The sequence below is a fragment of the Cyprinus carpio genome, chromosome B2 (genome assembly GCF_018340385.1).
Source record: "Cyprinus carpio isolate SPL01 chromosome B2, ASM1834038v1, whole genome shotgun sequence".
In the NCBI taxonomy this organism is placed as follows: Eukaryota; Metazoa; Chordata; class Actinopteri; order Cypriniformes; family Cyprinidae; genus Cyprinus; species Cyprinus carpio.
The window spans coordinates 8,688,500-8,708,478 of NC_056598.1; the positions used below are offsets into that span (position 1 = coordinate 8,688,500).

General features: G+C 34.4%; 1 protein-coding gene across 1 annotated transcript in view; it reads right to left on the minus strand.

The window, feature by feature from the left end:
• Positions 1-18,943, minus strand: part of LOC109096578 (GPI-anchor transamidase) — a 44,200-nt gene extending 25,257 nt beyond the window's left edge. The window contains exons 1-9 of the mRNA XM_042719270.1: positions 18,788-18,943; positions 17,754-17,807; positions 16,468-16,559; positions 16,021-16,156; positions 15,146-15,257; positions 14,971-15,067; positions 12,001-12,118; positions 10,679-10,789; positions 7,814-7,986 (exon numbers count right to left, since the gene is read on the minus strand). Coding sequence (XP_042575204.1) covers positions 7,814-7,986; positions 10,679-10,789; positions 12,001-12,118; positions 14,971-15,067; positions 15,146-15,257; positions 16,021-16,156; positions 16,468-16,559; positions 17,754-17,807; positions 18,788-18,871 — 977 coding nt within the window. The 5' untranslated portion in view covers positions 18,872-18,943. The remainder of the gene's footprint in view (positions 1-7,813; positions 7,987-10,678; positions 10,790-12,000; positions 12,119-14,970; positions 15,068-15,145; positions 15,258-16,020; positions 16,157-16,467; positions 16,560-17,753; positions 17,808-18,787) is intronic.
• Between the last annotated feature and the right edge of the window lie 1,036 nt (positions 18,944-19,979).

The window sequence follows — 19,979 nt, forward strand, 5'->3', positions numbered from 1 at the left end:
TCTTCATTTGCGCTTGAATATAGCCATTTCTTTTTATATCGGGCAAAACGGTTCTAAGGACTATCATGTACGGTTAGGCACGGTTAGACAGCCATGCTGAGCCATGCTGTTAAAGGTGCGTGTGCTTGACTTCGCCACTCTGTTGCCTGGCTACCAGTTTCTCCAAACAGCCAAGTAAACAGCTACGCTGCATTTAATATAAAAAAGAAAAAAAAATGTCTCGAGACAGTTTGGTTTGTGGAGGAAACATTTGCACTTATTGATATTATACCCGTCGTCACATTCTGTTTATTTTATTTTTCACATAGAGAGTTGTCTTTTTTCTGTTATTTGATCATCGTGAATATTGCTGTTTATATTACACTTGCGTTACCAAGGCAAGGACTGACATGTTTGTAGTGCATTCCAAAAAGCTTTGTTATAAGCGTCACAGTGTAAAAATGAAACCGTATCCGTGCTGACTGGCCCGGATCGCCACTGAATGGAACGGTTAAGCAAAGAGAACCGTTCAGCCCGATGTTTATGGTTTAAGCTGTTTATGAATCGCCCATGAGTGAACATCATGATTCAGTTCATCTGGAAGAGAAGACAAACATGCAGAAGACCTCAGCTGTGTGGTAGCACTTTAAATTACATGAGGAGAAGACAAAGGCAGTATGCCAGATATGCGATTTGAAACTGGCCTACCACAACAGCACATCAAGTTTGAAAAATCACCTGAGTTCTGTAAAAGTATGCCTATAGTTACGTTTTCGGTAAAAAAAGGAGCTGCATTTATCCACACCATGTAAAATCCAGTAACTTTACACAGATAATAAATGTTTCACTTATTTGCTTCTAAAAAACTCGTTTTAATATGGCAGCCATAAAAAAAAAGTACAGTAGCCCAGCCTAATAATAATTTGTCTATATTAAAAGTATTGCTCTCAACAGACCTGTGTGTTTTGTATCACTAGTGCAGTGTCCGTTCTCGTAGCATATAAGTCCTGCCCACTTGAGGTGCGCCACTTCTGGCTCGTGCTGTTCTGAAGTTATTAAAAGTTTATTAATTCATTCGCGTGTCCATATTGCACCAAAATGTGACACTGCACTTGGGTCCGCAGCAACACACCGCCACAAATAAAGTTGATTGGATGAACGTACAAATCTCGACATGATAAAAATGCAAACAGACAAACAGACACACAGAGATTCCTGCCTTGATTAGAGAGAACAATATGTTCAGCCCCTCCCTCCGAAGCTCAAAAAATATTTGATATTTGGTATTTGGTATTTGGATCAACCCTATTATTTTCATACTACCCATATTCAATACTATATAGAACCAGTGTTGGGGAAAGTTACTTTTAAAAGTAATGCATTACAATATTGCGTTACTCCATAAAAAAAAGTAACTAATTACTTTTTGCGTTACTTTTTAAATCTGGACAGGACTTGCTTGTGTTTGTTTTTACCGCATAAAAAGTACATTCACTTTGGCCAGTTAGCATGCCTGTTCTGTGTCAAAAGTGACATGAATAAGCCTCAGGCTGAAGGGGAAAGTAAATTTATGTCTATACAGTAGAATGCAGAAGAAGACATTTCATAACACTTTAGCAATAAAAAACAAATGTTTGTCAAGAGTAATATTTGCTTATTAGTACGTTGTATGCATGAAAAGGCCTCAAGAGCAAAGACATTGATTAATAATGGGACAACCTTCAAAAGTAGGAATTTGTGTTGTTTAATTAATTTCGATTTAATTATTGCAGGTTTGAAAAGTAGGTGAGTTGCACTTTATGACCTTTCATTTTGCCCGGAATTCTGAAGTGTTTTTTTTTGTGATTGAGACACTTACCGTCCCATTTCAGGTCATTTTAGAACTACGGTAACATATGATTTGTTTCAACAAGTGGGACAGGAGAGCTGTCAATCAATAATATTAAACATAATATATAACAACATATATGGCTGTAATACGTCCATAATATATTTTAATCTACATTATGACCATACTATTTGATTATATCGAATATAACTTGGTTACTTGAAAAAAAATATTCAGATATTCTCTTGTAAATTAAAAAGCATAATTACTTTATTTTTTACTTGAAAAAAAAGTAATCTGAGCACCTGCAACTGACATCCCTTGGTCTGCATTCCCCCAAAAGAATATAGCCAATTATTGTTTTATATTTTCGGGACAGAACGGTTCTAAGGACTGTTCAACATAAGATTATGCAGTTAAAGAGGGAATGTAAGTCTGTGGGTGGCGCGAATTTGAACATGTTACAAACGACCATTTTATCTACTCTGCCCAGCGCAATTACTAGAGCACCGCGTTTTCAGCACTGATGAGTCCACGCTGTTAGAGTGAACACTAAACTTGCTGTGACTCCAGTGCCTGGTACCCTTGATTTCTGTTCTCCAAAAACCAAGTAAACACCTACGGTGCATTTAAATAAAAAAGCCAGAAAAAAATGTAAACAGGAGAAACACTATTGCGTTTGATGGAGTTAGAACATTTGCGCTTACAATTACTATATTTTATCGTGGATTTACTGTAGTATTTTATAACTGCACCAGAGATTGTGGCAGAAATTGTGGGATAGTCCTATGAAATATTGCTGATATATTAATGTTGCATGATTAAATGTATTAAAGTATTGACAGTATTTGTGTGATTAAGCTAGAGATTTTGTGCATTTAGCGTCAGTATAAATATTGTTTTCATACAATACCTAGATAACCACATGGTATTGAGGTGCTGACTGTGGGGTTTTAACTGTCGTTATCATGATCGGAATGGAACGGTTAATTTTAAAAAAAACCAAAACAGTCAGAATATTAGAAAAGCTGTTTATGGAATCGAGGTAATAAAGATTTGAAATTCATGATGATAATTATCAATATCAACTGATATGAAAATTTATCATGATAATTTTTTTGGCCATATCTCCCAACCCTAGTTCACATTCAAATGTAGTACCTACTCAGACAGTATATGATTTTGCATGCACCACTAGGACTGCGGATATATTATGAGAAGCCCTCTTGAATTAGTTTTTTAAATGCTTCCATTACTTCTGTCCGTTTCTTCTCTTTTCACTAAGCTGAACAGCCAATCAGAGTGATCTTTCACTTACGGACTACAGCTCCAATTTAACATGCTCAATACAGTAGTTTGACTAGTGCCAAAAACTAGGCCAATAAAGGCTCATCAATGACCCTACATAAAACTCCTCATGAAATCAAAACTGACCCAATTTTTTACTTGGTGTACATTACTATTCATGCAGTGAACAATTAATCAGAGTGAAATAAACAAAAAATTTTCTTCATAATAATTAATCAATAAAAATAAAAAAATACACCCCCCCTCAATAGCATTCATCCTTGGGTTGAACAACCTAAACCTCACCCCTCCAACCGTCAGTCTACTGCACGGAGGTGCGCTAAAATCAAGCTCCACCCTCTGATTTATTCATTCAATATTCTGTTTTACTCTGAAATACATCACAATATTGAAAACAGACCCCGCAAATAAAGTCGGCATAAGCCATTGGTAATTGGGAACTCTCATTGAAAAAAAACACCTTCAAGTTGCATCACCAACAGTTGTTCTTGCATAAGCCGTTAGTAATTGGGAACTCTCTTTGAAAACTAATGCCTTCCTGTCGATTTGCCACTGTAAATTGCTGTTGGTGTAAACGCACCTTCAGATTCTTGTTGAAACTGTAAGCATGAGCATTAGTAATGATACTTGCCTTAGCAAACACCACTAATAAGTGCCAAAGCATTTTGGGAAATATGTGCCAATGCAAGCTAATGAATCATTTAAAGAGACTCAAAATTATTCAACATCCGTCACTGCACTTTGCAACTATTTTACAGGATGAACTTTTAATCAAAGAGTTTTGGTAAATTTATAAGAAAAACCATTAGAAGGTGTCTAGAGAGGGCGAGTGTGTACTGAGAGTACACTTTCATTTCCTTTATGCCCACGCCGCACCTCCTGATTTATTTTTCATTTCGTAACATCACCTGACATTTAATTACTTTGAGACTTGAGACCTGCACTAGGCAGTCAACATCATCACCCTGGGCAAACCTGAATTACAATACAATCTCGTAAAGAGTGGGCACGTATCATAAAGACGAGTGGGGAGTCTATTAAACCATCCTCCTCTGTAAAACGTAATTTACCTAATGGAAGCCCTCTGATACAGCAGCAGAGACTGCGGAGAAAAGGAGGCGGAAAACAGGATGGCTGCAGAAAGATTTAGTGTCGTAACGCCTCTACTGTCATGCTCAGAGTGACGTCTCATGGAGAGGGAAAATAAGAGTTGTGTTGCTTTTAAGCACACTGAAAAACATGATGTTCTGCTATGCTGAAGCCTGAAGGGGTAATTCACCCCAAAAGGCACATTCTGTCATTATTTACAATCCAGTATGACCTTTTTTTAGAGGAACAAACATTTTTGAGAAGACTACACTTGCTACTTTTATAATATAAGTTGATGCTGTGGTTCAACTGAACTGACTTGAGCTGAATAATGACGCTATTGTCTTCTGAACTATAGTTGAACTGAACTTGATTCATAACTGATTAACTCTGCAACACTGACTCTGTTATTAAAGTAAATTGAAACAAAATTAGAATTAAAAAAATGAGCTGAATGACACTATTGTCTCCTATAGAGCTGCTTTTTTCATAATTTGCTGTTTATTAAGTTGCTTTGGAACAACCTGTATTGTATAAAACGCTATGAAGATTAGAAAAAGGCATAATGCTGTTTACATAATCTGACTTGTAACCCTGACAACAGTAAGTAATTAAATAATAATGCAATAAATTGGAAAAACAGGCCTTCTGGTCAAAAGCACCATAGTTTCAGATGAATTAGGATTCAGATTTAGGTCTAAATGTAATTTGATTTTAATCATGTGTTGCTGCTATTCCAATACAGCTACAGTAGATAAAATGAATTCACTTCACTATGATGCTGAGGAATCTAATATGTGTTTATCTAGTCTTATCCACACACCGACTGCATTACAGATTAGTTTGACAGCAGAGAAAACCTGAAATATAGGTTTTCTTTCCAGATTAGCAAACCAAGAAATACTACTGCCATCTTGTGGCCTAAATGTTTCACAACAATTCCTGCAATGCTATTAATTTGTTTTTTTTTTTTTACAGTCTCTAGCACCCATTTATCAGTACTTGGGTCACTTTCAAAACTCTTCACACAGTGAGCACAACAGCTTTCTTCATGGGCTAAACTGTGGCTAATTTATCATCGCTTTGGCACAAAAAGCATTCAATGACTACATCAAATTGAATTATTTTCTTGCATGGACAACCACCACCAAAATGTCTACAAAATGTACCTACATGCCAATTTGCATGTTGGCATACTCTTTATAACACTGTTAAACTTATGTTCAAAACATAACATAATACAAAACTGAATAAGACAGCAATTTGCTACATTTTTACAGGAATACCATAATGAAATATATTTCCAAACTAAAGAATGAAACTACTAAAACAATTGCATGAACTCCTGCATGGTGTTAGCCTTTTCAATTTCATTAGCATTTATAAAAAAGGGTAAACCTAGGAATAATGTTGTATATAGACCATGTAACATATACAGCAGTGAATTGTAACAGAAGAAACAAAAGAAACAACCTTGGTTGACAACCTTTGCTATTGTTACAGAACAATGGGTTGATTTGAGATATGTATGAAGGGTTTTGATGGTATTATTGCATTTTGAATGTGAATTTAACAGCTGAGCTAAGCTGAAGGTTCGTTAGTAGAACTGTGTGAACAGTTTTAAAACAGTGACCTAAGCATTGAGAAATGGGTCCTGGTGATTGTTATAAAAAATAAAAAAAATCCTGAAACTATGATCAAAACTACAACCTCATAACTTTAAGACAAAATTAAGCACCAAAGCTTTATTAAAAATATATATTTCCCCCAATTTAACTGAGAATCCATGTATAATTTTCCAGAGTAAACATTAAAGCAAGTAAAACAGTATTAATGTTGTGCTTACATTATTATTATTGTTATATTTGTGCTTATTTTGGAAAAAATAAGAGAAAAGACAATCCCTATAGGCTTGGATGTGAATGAAATCCATCAAATGTATAAAAAAAGAAGAAAAAAGAAAAAGAATCCTAATGTTAGATGAAAACTATAAACAATTAAAAAACAAAACAACAATAAACAATCAACTAAATATTCAGAAATATCTTTTGGATAAAGAATGGAAAAATCACATGTGTAGTCTGAATCAGCATATTAAGAATTGTCTGGAGTCAGTATAGAGAATAATTGTTACTGTGCTGTAGCTGTGGTCAGAAACCCCCGTATGATCTCACAAACTCCGGCTTCTATTCGGATTTCATATTCCGTTCAGCCCACCACAGAAAAGGTCAACTGCAGTAGCACAGATCTCATCTGAGACAAGGCTTTTCTTCTTTTTGTCCTCCGCCCTCTTGTACAGTTTCCTCTTGTTTTATTTGAGCACTCTGTTTGGACCTGAAGCTGGTGGACCCTTTTGTACAGTAGCTACTTTATTTACAGTGAGATTCTGAAGGGTGTTTAAATAATTCTGCTTGCTAAAGTTCACATAGTGAGAACTGTATACTAAACATGTTTAGACTGGGAGGACAATGCAATTGTTTTGAAGAGAAAGTCTGACAGATTTGAAACTTGACTCTTTTTAAAAGAAATAGCTCTTCTATAAGAAAATGGCTTTACAATTTAACATCTTTAGCTAGTAAAATGGATTTCAGCAGGCAAACAATTGAGAAAACTACACCATTTATTAGCATTATTCAAACTGCATATGAAACTACTCCCGAAGTCTTATTATCATTAAAAGTAAAATGGTGTTTATCTTACTGGAAACCTGTGGACCTGATTTGGCAGATATCACAGTAACCATGGTGAAGCAGTATGCAAAGTCATTAACAGGTCATTAGAGGATTCAATATCACTAATAAGGTTTTTAATAGTGAACAGCCACAATGCTTCTAATGCTTGATTAAATAAGACTGTTTGCTCTTCAACATTCAAACTGGGTTAATTAAGACTGCTGCTATAACCGCTTAACACTCATTTAAAAAACATTAATTATGTCAGACCGAAGACCAGATCCTTCTATCTATCTATCTATCTATCTATCTATCTATCTATCTATCTATCTATCTATCTATCTATCTATCTATCTATCTATCTATCTATGGCAGAAACAAGCTTCATTATTAAAGGGACAGTCCACCCAAAAATGAAACTACAGTTTAGGTTTCCATTGGCTTTCACTGTATGGACAAAATTGCTCCACAGAATAAATAAAGTCATACAGATTATGAACATTGTGAGGGTGAGTAAACGAGACAGATGTTTCATTTTTGGGTGGACTATGCCTTTAAGATTCAAATCATTTTTCCTCCACAGTTAGCAATAAAAATGCAAAAAAAAAAAAAAAAAAAAAAAAAAGAATATTGTCAAATATTTGTCCTATAAACATCTTGTCACTTAAATGCATGGTCCCAATGAACAGAATCTATCATGATTCCCAGCCCCGCACACATTATACCACAAAGTAATGTCTATTAGAATTTAAGCTTTCAGTGAATATACAGGCAGTATAAGCCAACTGCATTGTATTATATACAATCATGCTTTTTGTCCAACAAAGACAACACTGAATGGGCTAATTAACTCAATTCACTACAGAAGATACATTGCATTTTTCCAGGGAAACTGTAATGCTCAATATCATTTATAGTCTAACGACTGTGTTCTCACCTCTGTATCAACGGCTTTAAAGAGGATGTCAGATTGATAGTGTCCTTGGTGATCTCCACTTTGCGGACACTTCCAAAAAAGTCAGTGATGAGGACGCTCCCGGGATTCCTCTGGAACAGGTCAGTACGGTGACCCGGAGTGGACACACACTGACTCTGTGGGCACACCTTAAACTGAAACAAACATGCAACTGTCAGTCAAATGAGACCGAGACACACAAAGAGATTAATTATGGGTTGCCAAGTTCTAAGAGCGCATTCACTCTCAAATGGATTTGCAGTTTAATAGAACTGCAAGCTGTCAAAAATGAATACAAAGAAAAAGAACAAAAATTACCATTTAAATAACATCTTTTCCTACATTCAGCCATGGTTTGCAGGAAAGTGTCATTAATATGTGATCTTGTGAATTCTTACAAAAACAGATTCTAAAGATTCATGAAAATCAGCTTGCAGATGAAACATGGACATGAAAAAAGCAACCAGTAAAAGCTGTTAAAACCTCATGGAGGATTTCAAAATATGGAACAAATGTAATTCAAATGTTACCCTGTATACATTCCATACTAAAGGATTAAACATTTGTTTCTCAATGTGTCCACATTCTTTGAGGTTTAGGCCATTATCTAAACATTTAATACATCTAAATTTGGGACTTTTTACTCTTAATCCATCCTAAGCTCTAAATCATCCTTTTTACTATGACCTCAGGATGAAATATTTTAAGACCAAATCCTGTCCAGCTGGAATGTGGTGTGTGTCAACATTAAATTGCATTCACCATTTACAATTCATTTTGTCTCTTCCATAATATGGCATATTTCACTGAATATTCTGAAACTGAATATTCAATGAGATTCAATAATGTCTGATTTTATCCACTGAGAAATGATTGGATTGTGAAAGGTGGACTTTCTGTATCAGAATGGAGCCAGACTTGAATGCGAGTTTACAGTTGATTGCGGAAAGAATGGAAATTTTGACCTGCTGGGAACCGAGATCATGACTGGGAAATGGAGACATTTTTTTTTTCTCTCTCCCACTGGAATAACATGCACATATGAATAATGCACAAAAAGACCAGTAATGTGGACTAAGATTTTTGATTCAACAGGAACATGTGCAGAGGCATATCAGTTTACAATAACTGCATAGTTTAGTCCATATCAATGTAAACATGTCAATATAAAACTATTTTAAAATGATTCAAGCCTAACTAAACAGAATCATTTAATACAATTTACCAAAAACATCAAGAGGTCCTTTGAAAATGTTTGTTAAATGCATGTTAAAGCATTTGAGAATTAATGCAATAAATAAGCTTATTAAATTAATGAGATGCAACTGATAAATCAACAAAAAAGACAAAAAAATTAGGATTAAAGACCAAGTAGTTTTGTAAATTATTGACTCTTTGGATGTTAATGAAAAGAAAAAACAGCTATAAATGAAAACATCACTGTCCAGCAATTCCATCATGAACACCTAATTAAGCCTAATTAACAGGGAAATAATAATAATAATAATAATAATAATAATAATAATAATAATAATAATAATAATAAAAGTGAACAGTGATGTGACATTTGCTCTTTACACTACTGTTCAAACGTTCGGGGTTGGCAAGATTTTTAAATGTTTTGAAAAAGGTCTCTTATTCTCATCAAAGCATTTATTTGATCAAAAATATAGTAAAAACAGTAATATTCTGAAATATTATTACAATTTAAAAAAAAATTTATTATAACTGTTAATATGATATAAAATACAGTTTATTTCTGCGATGACAAAGCTGAAGCAGACATTACTGATTACTGACGAACCTTCAGAAATCATTCTAATAATTATTCTACATATTATTTATTTATTTTTATTTTTTTTTAAATCTTATTATTATTATCAATGTTGAAAACAGTTTTGCTGCTTAATATTTTTGGAAATCGTGACCTTTTTCAGGATAGAGGGAATTCAAAAGAATATCTATTTGAAACAGACACTTTTGCAACAATGTAAATGTCTTTACTGTCACTTTAAAAAAAAAAAAATTCTTACTAACCAAAACTTTTGAACAGAAATATATTTATGGCTGGAATGACAACAAACCAACCTTTACATGACTTCTAAACAACATTTACTGAACATCCTGTTCAGATGCCAGTTTTAAGAGAGTACATGATGCAATTTCAGAATTCAACTAAATGGACGTTATTTTTTAGCACAACTCCCAGTGCACAGTGAAAGCCAGAAAGACATTCCGCAATCTTTCTGATGACAGTGAAAAAGAGATCATTCATGCGAGAGATCATTCATGAGAGTTCAAGTGGCCCTTTTCTATCAACATTCAAACCTCTCTCTTTCTCCCACGGGAAATCAATAACATCGTTGCTAATCCAGTAGAATGGAGAGAGAGAGTGAGAGAAGAGCAAGGGGAACAAAAAAGTGCCAGAAAAGAGGCTGTTGTTGGACCTGTTTGATCTGGGAAGCACTGTGCCAAGCAGAGAGGATGTGGAGGGCAGGAGAGATCAAAATGGAATGTGGGAGTTGGTGGGACTCCAACCACTCAGATGAATGGAAGAGAAACTCAGGCTCACCCAAGCCTTCAGAGAAAAGGTCTCCCTCCTGACTGTTTCAAAGCTGTCTGACCTACAGCTGTATTAGCCACTCTGTTTAAAGTGACGTGCTAAGAGAACTGTGGTCCACTAAGGCTGTTCTTTTCATCTGAGGCGACAGGACGTCTCTGTGACAGACGCTTTTTAAGTTCAATTGGTACTAGTGGATAAGAGAAATGCTCTTACGGGACCTTGTATTCTCCATATCATTTGGCTAGAATTATAAACGACCACCAAACAAACACACACATACTTACTAAATCATTCATGTTGGCCTGGCTAGCAGGGTGGACTTCCTCCAGGAACTCCAGTAAGTAGAAGGTGTACTTGTCCATCAAATGGACCCCTATTGCCAAGTCTGGCTGATGCTGTAGGGACAAAATAATACAGGTGAACCAATTCCAATATTATATACTTCTCTAATAATTTAAAATCTGTATTAACTATAAATTATCAAGGCTTTCTAGGGAATCATGGTTTACAGACCATCTAGTCTAGTTTATTGTATTATAGCCTGTTCATACCAAGTCCAATGTGACTAAATGAAACAATAAATAATTTGCAATCAATTTTTTGCACTAAAAACTATTACCAGTTGTTTTGGTACAGTTTCTGTCTTTTGACAAAAACATGCTTTAAATGTATGCCATATTTCGTCATATTTTATTTATCACACCACTATATTTATTTATTTTATCTTGTCAAATTTTTACCAAATTTCGAAACATTTAAAAAATGTCTAGATGAATATATCCTTGTAAAAAAAAAACTGTATGTTTTAATTAAAATTATTGCCATGATACTGTACATATTTTTCTGCCTTATCTTTACTATAGTAAACAAAATTAGTAACAAACCCTTCAGAATAATTTTTCATCAATAATTTCAATAACAAGATTAACAATGCTCACATAGCTGGTCTGATGAAACATTTTAGATACAATTCCATTGGTTAATATCTTTTTTTTAATGTTTTTGAAGGACTGCATTTATCTGATCAAAAATACAGTGAAAACTGTAATATTGGGAGCTATTACTACAATTTGAAACAACAATTCTAATTTACTTTAAAATATAATATATTCCAGTCTTCAGCGTCACATGATCCATCAGAAATCATTCTAATCCTAATTCTAATATGCTGATTTGGTGATCAAGAAACAGTTATTATTGTCAATGCTGAAAATGGTTGAGATGCTTAATATCTCTGTGGGAACAGATATTTTTTTCAGGATACTTTGATGAGCAAAAAGTTCTGAGGAACAGCATTTATTTGTAATAAGAATCTTTTGTTACATTAATAAATGTCTTTACTGTCACTTTTTATTAATTTAATGCATCCTTGCTAAACAAAAGTATTAATTTCTTTTAAAATTCTGAAATATCTCTCTGTAAGGATCCATAAGCCATCTATTAAACTGCTTTGATTTTTTTATTTAAGCTCCAAAAATCTTGTTGTCTATGATTTTCATGTCAATGATTTTTCAAAGGTTCTGCAGAATTGCAATAATATCCAACAGCTACAACTAATGTTAACTGCCAGAAATGCAGAAGATCAAGATCAGAAGGTTTGACTCACTGAGAGCGAGTCCTCTCCCACTTGGCTGCTGGCCAGGGCCATGAGGTTGGGCGAGTAAAACCTCTCATACATGGAGGCCCCCTGGCACGTGTCTATGATGAACAACAACTCGTTGTACCTGCAAAGAAAGGAAGCCGTTTTCGAGCCGGTTGATTCTTGTCCGATTCAAATTACTTTGCCTGGATAATGCTGCAATCTACTATCGCTTGTAATTAAACCTGGTCATGAAGTAATAAGAGCTAGGTCTGACCTGCAGTGCAGGGCTCAAGGCTGTCTGAGCCACGCTCACAATACAAACAACACAGCACTCTCTGCAAGCCGTTGCCACGGTAACCAAGAACCTAGCATCCATTAATGCTCCATTCACAAAATAAAATATATAATAAAAATTAAAAGCCACTTCTGGTCATCTCTGACGAGCGAGAGGAAGAGAATGAGAAGGCTTGGAATCACATGAACCTAAGATGTAATGGGGATGCAATGAAGCACAAAAGGGGCTTCAGTAATTTATTGGATCAAGCCTGCAATTACCACATTGACAGGCACAAAACATCCAGTGCTGTAGTGCTCTACAGGAAGAGAGGAAGCTCTCATTGCACCTCACACTAGCCTCCCACAATATTTACACTGCGCTGGAACCTAAACAGCCTATTAGAGCATTTATAACACACAATTAATACGTTAGGCAGCTGCAGCATGGCTTCAGCCATGTACATCAATACTGTGGCCAAGAGCCACACAATAAAGGTTTGACTGCATGTTTTATGTTCGATGTCATTTAATGTGTGTTTTGGAATTTGTATTGGTCAATTTCTGCAATTTGCTCTCAAAAGCAGCAATTACACAAATATTAAGCTGTATGAATACATTTGTCGATATGACTGAAAGTGTTACGTTGCTTTTATTCAGCGGTTGAATAAGCATTCAATAAACGTTTCTATTGAGACTTTTTTTTAGAGTTTCTTTTACATTTTTAGATGCAATGTTGTTAAGTACTTTATTTTTATTTTTTACTCCACCAATGAAAATAGTTTCAAATGAAACCATGCAGCTACTAATGAGTTGAGTGAATGCTTCTCACAAAGATTGGATTGAACATGCAGAGTTTTATAGAAAAAGACAAGTTTGTATCCCAGGTTTGTGAGCAAATCAGTTAAATTAATGATTCATTGACTAATAAAGACTCATAAATCTGTTACTATTGTCAGGGATGGACTTAATCTATAAGCGAGGTAAGCGGATGGTTAGGGCCCCATCTAATATTAGCGAAACATATTTGGCAAACAATCCATTGTGTATTTGTGCACTTTCCAGGCTGCATAATCTTGTCTGACCTTCTCGGAACAGATATATTAACCTTAGAGAAGAAAGTATTGTATTTCGTGTAATGATTTTATTTGTCTTCATGTTTCAAAATGAATTGCTTGGGTGCTTTTCCTATGCGCACTGAAGCGAACTGCTGTGCATTCATACAAATGCACAAATGCGATGAATGGAGATATTCTCTTAATAATAGATTACATTTTCGAATTGTTTCTCAGAAAATCCTGCCATATGCCTTAAAGGGATAGTTCACCCAAAAATGAAAATTTGATGTTTATCTGTTTACCCTCAGGGAATCCAAGATGTAGGTGACTTTGTTTCTTCAGTAGAACACAATCAAAGATTTTTAACTCAAACCGCAGACTTATAAGTGCATTACTGCCTCCTTTCTCTCAAATGGACCATTGACACTCCTAATTGAGGTTGTAGAAAGAGTGTCAATAGTCCATTTGAGAGGTAGGTGGTGGTAATGCACTTATAAGTCTGCGATCTGAAGTGCCGGCTGAAGAAGAAGACGTGAACAGCACTCAGGACAGTTCGGACATTGCAGTGAATCAGAGGTAAAAAAACCCAATATAAATACTGTTCAGTTTCTTGCACTGATCAATCGTTTCGTGTCTTTATACATCAATGTATCGTCACGAGCCGCAGGGTTTAATTTGGTTTTGTTTGTGTATGTTTTTTTGACTCTCAAAGACGTGAGTCCCATTCACTTCCAATATATGACTGACAGACTGCAACGGCTTGAGTTAAAAATCTTTGTTTGTGTTCTACTGAAGAAACAAATTCACCTACATCTTGAATGCCCTTGTGGTAAGCAGATAAACATCAAATTTTCATTTTTGGGTGAACTATCCCTCTAAGAACACTTGGAATACGGAGTTGCATGGGATAATTTGATGACATTTGAATCCTTTTTGTGAAAAGGCTGAAGAAGTTTACAATTCATTAAATGGACAAGTGCAAGCATTTTATTTTATAATGTCTTCTTTTGTGATCTGAAAAAAATAAGGTAGGCTAGTAAATATTTACTTAAGTTGTGAAGGGGTAAATTTGCTTAGGGCCCCCAAATCAATAAGTCCATTGTAATGATATCGTATGACTGAGAGTATGTCACTATGCTGGTCTGCACAAGCGCAAACAAGTGAAGTGATAATGAAAAGTCTCAGTGCTCTTGAACTGTTATATCAGCACTCTTAGAATGCTGCTTGGCCCATTAAATTTGAGTACCAGAACTAACAATTGTATAAAGTTTTTTAGAATTTTCTGAATAAAATGTGAGTAGTGCTCGCTTGTCGATGGTTGTTGGTTTTAATTTGTTCAGTTGTCCTACTAGTATGACAAATTAACTAGATTTTATTCACATTTTTATGTAAATCATCTTACAGAACATCTTACTCGTTATGTCGAAGTCTCCCTGGAACAACCCAAGTTTAAGTGGCTCGGTCAAGCGCATAAAAGTGATATCCATGGATACAGAGTTGGATTCAAATCTATAACCATTCATTTAACAGAACAGATCTTTCCCAACAAGATTGAGATTGTGTGTGTTAAATATTATTAATTCATATATTTGAGTTGATATATTATTGATTAAATCAATGTTAAGAGTTACTACGTGTTCACTGCAGCTCTTTCTATAAGTACCTCCTCTTTTGCCACATCTGCTCAAAGGCATCCGCCAGCTCCATGTTGCTGATCTCCTCAGAGTCCTGGAACTTCAGGAAGCCGTTTCCGCCGTGACCTGTGAAAATGGACACCCACAGATTCAGGAAAAAACAAAAAATGAAAAAGCCAGTAATGAGGCTGTGACCGGTCTGACCTGTCAGGTAGATGAGAATGTTGCTGCGGTCATCGGAAAGCAGACGTTTGGATCGAGGGGTGCTGGGTGGGAGACGCCCTGTCAGGACTCGCAGGAAATTCTCCACTGTGACCTGCAAAACAAAAAGAAATGCTTTCAAAAGAAGACCTGCCACAAAAAGCAAGTGAAAAGTGCAGAGACCGAGTTTAGGTTTGGGTCTCAAAACTCAAAGGACCCTATTTTAACGATCTAAGTGCATGGTCTAAAGCGCAAGGCACAGATGCACTTAGATCGTGTCCAAATCTGAATCTTTTTTCTAGTTTAACATCAGCAAAAACGGCCAGCGAGCCCGGCGCATTGTCTAAAAAGGTTGTCCCTATTCTAATCTTTATGAGTAATGGGTGTGTTTTGGGCATAACATGCAATAAACCAATCAGAGTCTCATCTCCCATTCCCTTTAAGAGGCAGTTGCGCTCGCGGCATGGCGGATTCGCTATTTACATGGCGGAAGACTGAACGCGACTCCAGAGAGGAAACGGAGCTGCTTGTGCGCAAGCAAATAATTCTGATTCTTCCAGTGACTATCCATTATGACACGTAGGCATTTTTATATTTATGTAGTCTACACAATAATAATATTTTACATTGTAATCCTTTTAATTTTTCTGAATCGTTCACTTAACAGGTTTGTTAAAAAAAAAAAAATCAATCAGTTCATTCAGGAAACATCACTACTGTATGTTACTCAGAGACAAGCAACAGTTGATTCTTCTTTGACTTTGTTTAGAAATATTATAATTGAGTTTTAAAAAATATTGTTATGAAACAACTAGCAGAACTGATGACAAGCCTTACTGGTATCCAATATATTTGTTTAAAACCAAGAGCAGCTTCACCTCATATCCACGGTAATCCACCTCCACATCATCTCCATACACGTTAAGCTCCATGTTCTTATGACTGAACACAGTGGCTGGTTTGGGGTTTCTATAGTTACAGGCCATATCATCGGCTAGCATCAGCACAATGTGACTGGGAAAGCAGAGCAAACACATCTAATCAGAGCAGACAGGAAGACTTTTACTGCGGCTAGAGACAAATATCACTGCCACGTCGTGACAAAAGAGCACACATGCAGCTATCTCTGGAGAACACAAGTAAAGTAATGGAAAAACAGTGGGTAAAGACTATTTAAATAATGTGTCACTGTGTAATGAGGATGCCAGGAGGGAAAATAGTTGATATACAATAGATTGGTCCAATTATATTGTGGTTCAACAAGCCACTGCTTGTGTCTAGAGAAAATGCCATAGAGCATTATTGAAGTAAATGAGAAAGTTTACCTGTCTGGAATGCCCAGTCTCTTTACACTTCTGTACACTGACAGCGTGTTTGCCACATGCCGATAATTAAACCAGAATCTAGACGTGCAGACCTAGACATAAACATGATTATAAGACTCCAAAAATCATGAAAAAGCAGCAGTTAAGAAAGAATGTTGGCAAGTTGTTATTCTAAATACATTATAAAATTATCTTATACCTCTGAATTAGCTTTTTTCTTTTCTTTTCTATTCTATTCTATTCTATTCTATTCTATTATATTATATTATATTATATTATATTATATTATATTATATTATATTATATTATATTATATTATATTATATTATATTATATTATATTATATTATATTATATTATATTATATTATATTGCTATTTTAATATATCTTTATGTACCCTCAATTACATTAATGTTAACTGGCAATAAATACCGGTCAGCTTTAACCAATATTTTTACAGAAACTACAACAGCAGACTAAAATAAAGGTTAAACAGCATTAACTAACAGTCTGTGATGTCTTGTTGTTTTGCCCATTAAGATTCAATGTATTTTTATTTTACTTTTAGTTTTAGTAATTTTACTACTTTAACTTTTTAAGTTTGGTTTTTCATCTAATATGAACATTTTATTCAGATTCATTTTAATAATAAAAAAACTATTCTTAATTTAGTTTTAGTTAACAATAACACTACTATAATAGAGCGGTTCTTAAACAGAGGTCAGGGCCCACTACAGGGCCTCAGAAAACCTCTAAGGAGGCCTCAAGACGACTTCAATTTATTTTAAATAAGAAAAATAAGATAATTTTAAATAAAACAAGGTAAGACATTAAAAACAGTTTAAAAAAACAAGCTATTTATTATTTTAATCCACCCCCTTTTTCATTGAAGAAGACTGTACCACTGTTAAAAAAAATAAAAATTTAAGTGTGATTTCTAAACCCAGAAAAGTCATCATGTAATTTAATAAATTCACGTAACTCCATGGGAAATTTAATACATTTTATGAATGTACTTTTTACTAGTCATGCCATGATCTAAAATATTTTATCAAGCAGAAATTGTAAATAAATAAAAAAAATCCTTAAAATAAATGTTCCTTATCTTAAATCACAAACAACTTGGACGAGGTATTTGAATATTAATGTCTTTGTCACAGGATAAATCAAGTTTACCATATTGAGAAACATACAGTAAAATTCAAATAGTGTTTTTATTTTTTGAATAATAATTCCAGATTGAATATTCGACTATTTGCACACAACTCTAATTTATTCAAACTTACCAGGACTGCCCAGTTGTTGGTATGACCACTGCTAAAAAACTGTCCAGCTTTGTTCTAAAAAATACATAAATAATGCATTATTAATTTAATGAAACTCTCTATAGTACAAAATGTGAAAATTCTCATTTTCAGGTAAATCCAAGGGTAAAAGAAATGTAAACTGAGACTATACATAGTCTTTGCCCATTTTTAAAAGCTTATGAAAGACACTTAAATTATAGTAGTAATAAGATGGCAAAGTGCTAACAGCAAAAACTGCCTCCACATGTGTTGAATGAATGCTGGCTGTATGCACTTTATAAAGAAAAATTACAAGGGGCATGAAATGATTGCTTTGAAATTCAATGTGACATTAATCATCATGCACAGGTTTTGAACTGGTGAAGCTAGTTATATTGTAAAACTGATGTACTTGTGTGGATGTGGATGTTGAAACATATCAAATATGATGTAAGAGAATAGTGAAAGATGACACAAGATGATGAAAAGGCATTTTGTCTTGCACAGAGTGAATAACAATAACAATAAGATACTTTACACTTGCTCATTTATTAAAAAAGCTTCCCAAATGTGCCAGTAAGATTACGTTTGTGCTTTGTTATCATCTGAACAGAAAACTGTAAGTCGAGGTAATGAGTAACTGATTAAACAAAGCCAATGCCTAGAGAAATGTGCTGTTTAGAACAAACTGGCCATCATAATGTAACACACAGGCTGTGTTTCAAAACCTAGTAAGCTGCCTACCTAGTTTGGACATTGCAGGCATATGTATGTATGGCCATTATATATATATATATATATATATATATATATATATATATATATATATATATATATATATATATACACATATATATGCATGTATGTGTGTGCTTATATATAACAAATCTGAATTAACACAGAAAGAAAATATTAAATTAATACTAAATTAATTAACCTTTCTGCTGAGCCGAGAATATTACTGCTGAATGCTTCACTGTCCATTCAATGAATCACAGAAACGCTTTACAACAGCTATGAATAAAGACACTTACCTCAACATAATTACTGTATGCATACGGAATGGAAACAAGCAAATGAATAAATGCACATGTTGTTAGTAAATTGTAATAATCCATTTTGGTTCGTCACCGGTTTAGTGACAGGCTAGATTTGCAACTGCAACCAGGAAGCGTTTTACTTCCGGTATAATTAAAAGTCCCATTTTCAGAAATAAAAGTCATACTTCTGCTCACATGTTTAGATGTTGCAAGGAAAACGGAGGACATGAATATATGATTTTGCATTACATATTATCAATAATTTTTTGTCTCAGATCCCATAAAAAATTAAGCAATAACCGTGGTCCCGTATACTGTAAGCAGCATTAGGCTATTAGGGAACGAGCATCAAGCAAAAATGACGCATTGAAAAATATTTATAATGCTTATTCAAATTCAAACTTGTTCTGTATTTATACTATTTCCCCTACCCACAAATAAGACAGCTCAATTTCACGAGTACTCCAACAAGCATTATGCACCAGATTAATCTGAAAGTTGTTTGTTTATACCTAAAGACTTTATTTATTTCCAGTCTCTTCAGACAGCAGCAGCTCTTCTCTCCTCACATGATGGATGTTTGAGAATCGAAAGCATTTCCACCTTACAAACGTTATATTCCTAGGACCTGTTCATCAACAGGCACTGGAACACCAACAATGGATTAAGTGAGATTGTAGAACAGATGGAGGCTAAAAATGTCAAAAATCCAGCATGGAACATTTGGTGCCTGTGTGGCACTTACTGCGAAAATTATGTCAGAGGTTACTACATAATGTAGGCTACTAGTAATATAGACTAATGTAGGACTTAAACACACCAAAATGAGATTAATTAAATGTATTATTATTTTTATTTTTGTTCTTTACAGTGGACATGTAGTCCCGTGTTGTGTATTTATTTATATAGATAAAGTTATTCATTCAGAAATGATCATGATGTTTCTTTTGGGGCTTCAGAAATGTCTAGTTGGGATAATTAGATTGTAAAAAAAAAAAAAAAAAATCTCATTAAAAGACTGAAATTAAAATAATAATAATAATAATAATTTTGGCATTAGTATTCAGATTATCGGATTCATCAGATTTTCATCAGCATTAATCCATAACAAACAGTAAAGCCGTTTATTTTAAAACATGAAAATTTGGAAAAAAAAAAAAAAAAAAAATCTGCCAAATCAATACAA